Here is a 9,546-nt window from a genome sequence, read left to right on the forward strand (position 1 = left end):
CCTGGGATTCTCCAGGCAAGAACACTGAAGTGGGTTGCTATTTCCTTCTCCAGTGAATGAAAGGGAAAAGTGAAAGTGAAGTCGCTCAGTCGTGTCTGACTCTGCAAAATCACACCTATCTTGCAAGTTATGTCAAGATTAAATGAGAGAGTGCATGACACATACTTAATCACGGGACCTATAATATAATCAGTGCTCAATAACTTATCTAAAATGATTATTTCAGAGTAAATACAAACAGGAAAATGATACATATTTAACATTTGGTTGTGCTACTGAAATCAGGCAGTAGATTTAAGTCTAGAAGAGGGATAGCTCATCATTTTAATGTAGCCTTTCATTGTTACTGTCAGCGTGTTACCTGAGATTCTCATTTAGGCCAGGATCTTTTGAGCAGTGTTCACAGACTCACTGGATTTCCTTGGTCTTCCTCAGACCACCACCCGTGCCTCAGCCAAAGAAGACGTGCATTGATCTTTTCACATTTGGACTTTTAAACATATTTTCCCTCAGGAAAGGATCCTTTAGGAAACGCAAGTTTTAAATAGTTAGCAGTAGCTGTGTATAGTGTGGGGATGAGGAGCTCTAAGCATCTTATTATATGTCTGGTGGAAAAACACATTGAAGCTTGCAGGGATCAGTCATATTCATCTGGTTATATTAGTTAAACAGTGTCTTTTTTTCCTCCTAGCACAGTGTGTGTGTGTGTGTGTGTGTGTGTGTGTGTGTGTGTGTGTGTGTGTGTGTGTGTGTGTGTGTGTGTGTGTTTGCAATGTGGACTGTAGCCCCAAGGCTTCTCTGTCCATAGAATTCTCCAGGCAAGAATACTGGAGTGGGTTGCCATTCTCTTCTCCAGGGGATCTTCCCAGCCCAGAGGTTGAACCTGGGTCTCTTGCATTGCAGGCAGATCCTTTAGTATCTGAGCCACCAGGGGAGCCCCCTGGGGGTATAAGTCTGGAAAAAAAAATTCTTTTTCTTTCCTCAGTTCTCCATTCCTCACGTACGCCGTGTTCCATCTAGCCTGACCTGCTATATGGTTTGTGACCATCCTTGTGTGGTTTGTCCTTCCTCTCTTCAGCCTCTACTTTCCACTTTCACTTAACACCATGAGGAAACCTGGAGCGTAGATGCTTGGAATAGTCTCCATGGCAACTGGGCTGGGTACTAATGAGGTCATGGCTGTGTTTTCCATCCATCTTTGCGCCTGCTAGTTTCACAAATAGACGCTACCTTCCTACAGCAAAGCCCGTATGTACCCTGTCCTTGGCCAGCTGTCTCCCAGAGGCGTGCAGCCAGGCACTTGGGATTCAGAGTACATTTATAGCTCAGGATATACTCATCAGTATTAGAAAAGCTCAAAGCTGAGTCACTGATGTCTTCTTCCACAGTTATGGCAGCTCTCACTTGAATGCCAGCGTTCTCTTGCAAAGTAGATCTTTGGGGCAGATACGTCTCCATGAGAGAGGAAGGATTTTTATCTGCGAGGCTGTAATGGGCACGCCCCAGGCTTCTGCAGGGTGATCCAAGGGGAGCCAGGTCCCTAGGGAAAGGCCAGGCTCTCCCTCCTGCTGCTCTGGGTAAGCTGTACATGTCTGTCCATCCTTTTATCCCCTCAGACATCTGTCCCTCTGCTGAGGTTCCAAGTGCATCACACAGGCGCCGTGCCAAACCACAGACAGTCCTTCACACACTCTGTGCCTCGCCCTGTGCCCAGTGGGGTCCCTGCTGACATCCCTTAATCCTCAATTCCGGAGTTTAGGGATTATAATCATCCCCATTTTACATGCAGAGAAACTGAGATACTAACTCACTTTCCTAAGATCAACAACTATTTAGAGAGATAGCGGCATCCTCCCACGCTCACTTCTGTTTCATTTGAGTCCTCAGAAACCTGATCCTAACTAACAGGTCAGGTCAGAAATGTGACCTCCAGGCCTGTTATGTGGTGATAGCAGTTAGTTATTTCCAATTGAATCGTGGATGCTTTTCCTGTGAAAAATCAGTACATACCAGTAAGGATGGGGGACTTCCCTGGCTGGTCCAGTGGTTAAGACTCCAGTTGAACTAGGGTTCAGCTTGTGGTTGGGGAACTGGGATTCTCTGTGCCACATGGTACGGCCAGAAAACTAAAATTAAAAAGTAATCTTATTTTTTTTAAATGCCAGAATATATTCCAGAAATAGAATATGTTTTATTAGTTTCTGGTGATGGCTACAACAAATTACAGCCAATTAGGGGAGTAAAACCCCACAGGTCTATCTTATAGATTCTGGAAGTCAGATGTCCAAAGTAGACCTCACGGTGTCAGCAGGGCTGTGTGCCTTCTGGAGGCCCTTAGGGAGAATCTGCTTGCTTATCTTTTCTGGCTCATGGCCCTTCCTCCGTCTTCAAAGCCAGCAACGACTGATCAAGTCCTCCCCATGTTGCTTCACTATGATCCCCAGTCTCCTGCCCTCCACCCCCGCACAGTTCAGGACCCTTATGATTATGTTGGGTCCACCTGGATAATCCAAGATAAGCTCCTCATCTTGAGGTCAGGTGATGAGCAACCTTCCATCGTAATTCTCTCTGCGTGTGAATAACATGAGCCGGTTTCGTGAATTAGACCGTGGATATCTTGGATAGAGGAGATGGGCCTGATTATGCCTTGTTGCTGTTGTTCAATCACCAAGTTGTGTCCAACTTTGCGACCCCATGGACTGCAGCACGCCAGGCCTCCCTGTCCCTCACCAACTCCAGAAGTTTGCCCAAGTTCATGTCCATTGCATCGGTGATGTCATCCAACATCTTATCCTCTGTCACCCCTTCTCCTCTTGCCCTCAATCTTTCCCAGCATCAGGGATTTTTCCAGTGAGTCAGTTCTTCACATCAGATGACCAAAGTACCGGAGCTTCATCTTCAGCATCTGTCCTGCCAGTGGCGGTGGGGGGTTGATTCAGGGTTGATTTCCCTTAAGATTGACTAATTTGATCTTGCAGTCCAAGGGACAGCAATTATTCTGCCTTCCAGATGCATATATCAGGAGCCAGAGTTAAAATGGAAGAAACATGACAGTTCCCTACAGCATGCAGTTATGACCTGACTCAGTTAACCTTGACAGGCCAAACTAAAAGCCACAACGGCAGTCTCATAACAACTTGGCAGTCTTAACGTAGGAAATGACAACATTCACTTTGCTAAATTCAAAAATGTTCTGGTTCTGAGGCCGATCCATGATCTCTTGTTTTCAGTTTATCGATGGCAAGGAAGTAAAGCAGCTGAATGTCCAGTGGCTGCGTGCACACATGGGCATCGTGTCCCAGGAGCCCATTCTGTTTGACTGCAGCATCGGCGAGAACATCACCTACGGAGACAACAGCCGGGTCGTGTCCCAGGAGGAGATTGAGCACGTGGCCAAGGAGGCCAACATCCACTCCTTCATCGAGATGCTGCCGGACGTAAGTCTCTCACCAGATGCGGTGCCTGGGAGCCTGTGGTTGTGATTCATAAAGGGCTGAATCCCAAAGGTGAAGAGAAATGAGCAACCAAAACACACCCCCAATGTGGACAAGCATCTTCCCATCCTATGTCATGATTACAGGACACCTCCCATCCCTGTCTATGTCATGATTACAGGACACTTCCCATCCCCGTCTGTGTCATGTTTATATGACACTTCCCATCCCCGTCTATGTCATGTTTACAGGACAGTTCCCGTCCCCGTCTATGTCATGTTTATATGACACTTCCCGTCCCCATCTATGTCATGTTTACAGGACACTTCCCATCCCCGTCTATGTCGTGTTTACAGGACACTTCCCATCTCTGTCTATGTCATGATTACAGGACACTTCCCATCCCCGTCTGTGTCATGTTTATATGACACTTCACATCCCCGTCTATGTCATGTTTACAGGACACTTCCCGTCCCCGTCTATGTCAGGTTTATATGACACTTCCCGTCCCCATCTATGTCATGTTTACAGGACACTTCCCATCCCCGTCTATGTCATGTTTACAGGACACTTCCCATCCCCGTCTATGTCATGTTTACAGGACACTTCCCATCTCCGTCTATGTCATATTTATATGACACTTCCCGTCTCTGTCTATGTCATGTTTGCAGGATGCTTCCCATCCCCGTCTATGTCATGATTACAGGACACTTCCCGTCCCCATCTGTGTCATGTTTATAGGACACTTCCCGTCCCCGTCTGTGTCATGTTTACAGGACACTTCCCGTCCCCGTCTATGTCATGTTTACAGGACACTTCCCGTCCCCATCTATGTCATGTTTACAGGACACTTCCCGTCCCCGTCTATGTCATGTTTACAGGACACTTCCCGTCCCCGTCTATGTCATGTTTACAGGACACTTCCCATCCCCGTCTATGTCATGTTTCTATGACACTTCCCGTCCCCATCCTATGTCATGTCTATCCAACCACCTGCCTGACTCCCTGTGAGCAGTCTGACTAAAAAGTACACGTCTGGGAGGCCTTTCCCTCCACATCAGGGCATGGGGCCCACAGAAGCAGGTGTGACCCTCCCCATCATTTCTCTCCCAACCTTCCCTCCGCCTCCTTGCAGCTCTCCCCCAAGCCTCAAGCCTCTCTCTGTAGAGTCAGGCCAGGCCAGGGGACTGGACCCATTCAGAAAAAAGGCTCTGAGCAAGGGTGAGTTACTGGAGTGTCCGTGGTATGGTGGCATCTCTCGCCATTGCACGTTCCATGGGCCCCATGCCCCACTTGCAGGACTGATATTGAAGCCCACCCTAGGCTGTTGTCCCATGGGTGCCCTCTGAATTCCTCCTACGAAGTTTGATAAATGGAGCCTCTTACCCTCTCTTAAGCCACTTAGGTCCTATATTTTAAGTGCATCTAGACTGTCTGGAGTAGGAAATGGCAACCCACTCCAGTATTCTTGCCCGGGAAAATCCCATGGATAAAGGAGCCTGGCGGGCTACAGTCTACAGGGTTGCAAGACTCAGACACGACAACACATATACACTAGACCTGTCTTGTCTCATGCCCCCCCATTGTCACAAGTTACGTTCTTTATCATAAGGAATTGCCCCCTGAAAACCAAGCTCAACTTCAAACAGGCAGAGAAGGTCCTCTCCTCGTGGGGAAAGATGACAATGCCTTATGGCCCTAGGCTGCTCCCGAGACTGCCTTTTCTTGAGGCTCTTCTCTGGATCACTGCCGTCACCACACATCACAGTCCCCCAGGAAGAAGCAGTGTCCCCTCTCTCCCCTGCTTTAACCTTCTAGCCTGTCTGTGGATAATGGGCCCTTCCCAAGGCTGGAACATTCAGTGCATAACTTTAGTCCCCTTCACTAATGATGAGGTCAGTTAGTCTGGGCATGGGCCAGTACCTCAGTGTCACCTGGGATCCTGTGAGAAATGCAGGTTTTCAGGCCCTACCCCAGACCTGCTGTACCAGAAACTTGGAACTGGGGTATAGGAAATTGTATTCTAATACCCCAGGTGATAACTGATGCAGGTACAGTTAGACAACTATTGGGCTAGAGGTTAACAAAGACAAATACTGAGAGTGATTATCATCCAGCTTATGCAATGTATCTTTCCTCTTCTCACTTTGTCTGCCACAGGGACCCATCTTCCTGGGCTCTGGGCTCTGTCCACAGAACACGCCTGTACACATCAGAATTCTTTTCCTCAGTGGACCCCTTAAGTCCTACTTTCTGTCCAAGGACCTACTTCTTCACCTTTGTGGTTCACACTAGGATTTACCTCATCCTGCAGCGGGGCTGGTCTAGTTTCCTCCTCTCGGGGTTTACAGTCCTGCCTTTACCTGCCTCAGTGGGATCTATATTGTGGCCATACAGCCTGGAAACCGCTCCACCTGCGTGGGACTCACTTCAGTGCATCGGCCTCTCCGGTGGCTGCAGCTCTGGGGTGGGCCTGTTGCAACCAGCTGACCAAACCTCCCCCAAGCTTGGTCACAACCAGGTACAGGTGGAGAGATCTATGTTGAGTGCCACAGAATTAGGGTTGCTAGAAATAGCAAGGAAAAACAGGCAACTCTACATAGCACATGAGTTGTTTATAATTGAAGTACAGTTGATTTACAATGTTGTGTTAAGTTCTGCCATATAGCAGAATTGTTCAGCTACCTATATATGTACACCTTCTTTAATATTCTATTTCATTATGGTTTTTATAGGATACTAATTATAGTTCTGTATGCCAAACAGTAAGACTTTGCTGTGTATCCCTCCTGTATATAATAATTACTTCTGCTTTACGCCAGCCTCCCTCTCCATCCCTCCCCCTCCTCGCTCCCCTGGCAACGCAAGGCTGTTCTCTGTGTCCGCGAGCCTGCTTCTGTTCCGCAGCTAAGTTCATCTGTGTCATAGTTTAGGTGGCACGTGTAAGTGATACCATGTGATATTTGTCCTTCTCTTTCTGACTTACTTCACTTAGTGTGATAATCTCTAGCTGTATCCACGTGGCTGCAGATGGTATTATTTCATTCTTCTTTATGGCTGAGTGATAGTCCATTGTACCACACCTTTGTTAACTGTTCATCTGCCGGTGAATATTTAGATTGCGTCCACGTCTTGCTACTGTGAATAGTGCTGCTGTGAACATAGGGGTGCACGTATCTTTTTGAGTTAGAGTTTTGTCTGGATGTGTGCCCTGGAGTGGGATTGCTAGATCATATGCTAAGTCTATTTTTAGTTTTCTGAGGAATTTCCATACTGTTTTCCATACTGGCCACACCAGCTTACATTCTCACCAACAGAGTAGGAGGTAGGACATGATTTAAAATCGAACTCTGGATGTCAGAATCAGAGCCCACAGTTTACAGGATTTCAGCCTGGCAAGGATCTGAGAATAAAAAAAGATAATGTGGTTTTCTAGGTTATACATTGCATTTCCCCTCTCACTTATTTACCCTATTAATTCTAGTCCTTATCATCATATTTAATACTTAATTATCTACTGTGGGAAACAATATGTGAAAAATTTCAGGAGAATTCTAAAAACAGAAGTAAATCAGGAGATTTTAGCTTTTCAAGTTAGATACCAAAATAGAATTTCTTGGCATCTGTTAAAATTGTTGACACTTTGGAAATAGTCTTATAAAAACAGACAGCAAAAGGTTAGCATTCTAAAAATCTTCCCTTCCTCACTTTTAGAAATAATGCAGAGAGCATCACCTACTGGTCATAAATAAAATGAGCTTCAATTGTATTATTACGCATAGCCTGTTAAAATCAAATTTCCTTCCTCTGACCAGTCTTTGTCCCAAATATAGTGAAACCAGAAGGCTTGAAGAGACTAACATTGCAGCAGTAGTCTTCCTCATGTTAATCTGTCCACACTAAAACATAATTTTTAAGACACAAATGTCTGTTTTCAAGAAGAGAAATTAATCCTGCCATTTAGAGCTATGTTTTTACTGTTAAACTCATCAACCCATTCTTAGCTTCTGAACCTCAACGTTTTTGTGTATATGGACGTGGTTATCCTATTTTCTGCAAGCAGACTCTTTCTCACAGCTTGATCAGTTCTGCTTTTCATAATAACAAAACCCTGTTTACAGAAATACAACACCAGAGTAGGGGACAAAGGAACTCAGCTCTCTGGTGGCCAGAAACAGCGCATTGCCATAGCGCGCGCCCTTGTTAGACAGCCTCACATCTTGCTTCTGGATGAAGCTACCTCGGCTCTGGACACGGAAAGTGAAAAGGTGAGAATTTCAATTGGTCTCATTCACCCTTGAAGCAGCTGTCTTTAGATGGTTTAAATTTGCGCTACCCTCCTCCACAGTAGAGAACAAAATTCAGGCTGATAACGAATTTTGTTACTTTCAGTGGAATTTAAACACTTTCTGTAGCTGTCATTCAAGAGAACTAAGATGAAATGAGGCAGTTAGTCTTAGAGCACGTGTGCTCCAAAAGATAGCCCTGGATCACTGTGTATTGATCCAAGAAGCTGCATTCAGGAGGCATGGTCCCATCTCTACTGACAGCATCTCCTCAACAACTGTATAAAAAAGTGGAAGCGCAGAAAAATGTTTAAACCTGGCTGTTCCTTAAGGTAAATACTAGCTATTGTTTTTAGTTTGAGAAAAAGTTGAGTATTCGGGTATCTGAATGATAATCTCATTCTGAGTTTTTTTTTTAAATCTTTTATTGGAATACAGTTGTTTTATAATGTTGTACTGAGAATTATTTTTTAATCTTAAAAATACCAAAATTCAAAGAAGCTGTGTTTGGCCCGTGCCTAGGCTTCCTGACTTAACTGTAGTGCTAGACCAGAAGGATGCTGCATGGCTAAGCCCACTACTGAATGCTTTTAAATGATCACAGGGGCTGTATTTATAGTTACAACTTGGAGATAGCCCCTACCCAAGAACTAACCCAAACTAGGATTCGGTATCTTCCAGTATAACAGATCCCTTGCTTTGTAAAATATGTATTATATTCCACTGACACTGTTAAAGAAGCACTTATCATTGGATACATTAACGGTGAGGCTTGTTGTGAAGGAGGAATTCAAGGGGAAGGATTGTTCTGACCAGAGGTAATTTGTGTGATTATTGAACAGGTGGTCCAAGAAGCCCTGGACAAAGCCCGAGAGGGCCGCACCTGCATCGTGATCGCTCACCGGCTGTCCACCATCCAGAACGCAGACTTGATAGTGGTGTTTCAGAATGGCAGAGTCAAGGAGCACGGCACACACCAGCAGCTGCTGGCACAGAAAGGCGTCTATTTCACCATGGTCAGTGTCCAGGCTAGAGCAAAGCACTAGTGAACGGTGACCATATAAGCTGTCAAATATTGTCTTATAGTACTTGTGTTAAAATATGGCAGTTAATCAAAATTAAAAAGCGAACACTTACCAGAGAAAATATGTAGAGTTACTTATTTAACATTTCCTGCCGCAATGGAAGATCCATCCCACTCTGTTCTGGGTCTTCAGAGACTTTATAATTGAAAGAACAGAAAGAAGCATCATCGACGGGAGTAAATCAGTGGGTTTGCATTAGACAAGTTATAGAGTCATTCAAAGTAGATTTTGTTCATAAAGTGTATAATTTTTGTTTATATTTTCTTATTCGAACTGTAACTGACGACCCTGCTAAAAGATTATAGAAGTAGCAAAAAGTACTGAATGTTTGCACATAGTGCCTATAATAAAACTAAACTTTTATATGACTGGAGTCATCTTGTCTGAAGTGCCTGTAAATCTGTCATCTCTCACTTGGACTATTGAAGATCATTTCTGCACTTAAAAAAAAGGAATTCTTTAAAAACCTCCATTAATTTTGTAAGAATGGTTAAACTATATATTAATTCCTGTTGTACATGTCTTTTCACATTGTGTTCTACAAAGCCATATGGCTTTCTTCTTCTTGAACTTGATCCTGCTGATTCTTGTATTTCCACATTATGCTGACTCTCAGACCAGTCACATAGATCAGTACAGGATTTTAGGGGCTGAAATGGGCAGAGGATGGACAGCTGTGAAGCATGTACTGTCATGTATGTTGACTATGTTGCATTGGTCTTATAAAGGGCTTTTACAGAA

General features: G+C 44.7%; 1 protein-coding gene across 1 annotated transcript in view; it reads left to right on the forward strand.

The window, feature by feature from the left end:
* The window catches only part of LOC102174202 (multidrug resistance protein 1), an 84,626-nt gene extending 75,080 nt beyond the window's left edge, over positions 1 to 9,546 (forward strand). Inside the window, exons 21-23 of the mRNA XM_018047305.1 lie at positions 3,231 to 3,437; positions 7,556 to 7,702; positions 8,563 to 9,546. Coding sequence (XP_017902794.1) covers positions 3,231 to 3,437; positions 7,556 to 7,702; positions 8,563 to 8,766 — 558 coding nt within the window. The 3' untranslated portion in view covers positions 8,767 to 9,546. The remainder of the gene's footprint in view (positions 1 to 3,230; positions 3,438 to 7,555; positions 7,703 to 8,562) is intronic.

The sequence above is a fragment of the Capra hircus genome, chromosome 4, assembly GCF_001704415.2.
Source record: "Capra hircus breed San Clemente chromosome 4, ASM170441v1, whole genome shotgun sequence".
In the NCBI taxonomy this organism is placed as follows: Eukaryota; Metazoa; Chordata; class Mammalia; order Artiodactyla; family Bovidae; genus Capra; species Capra hircus.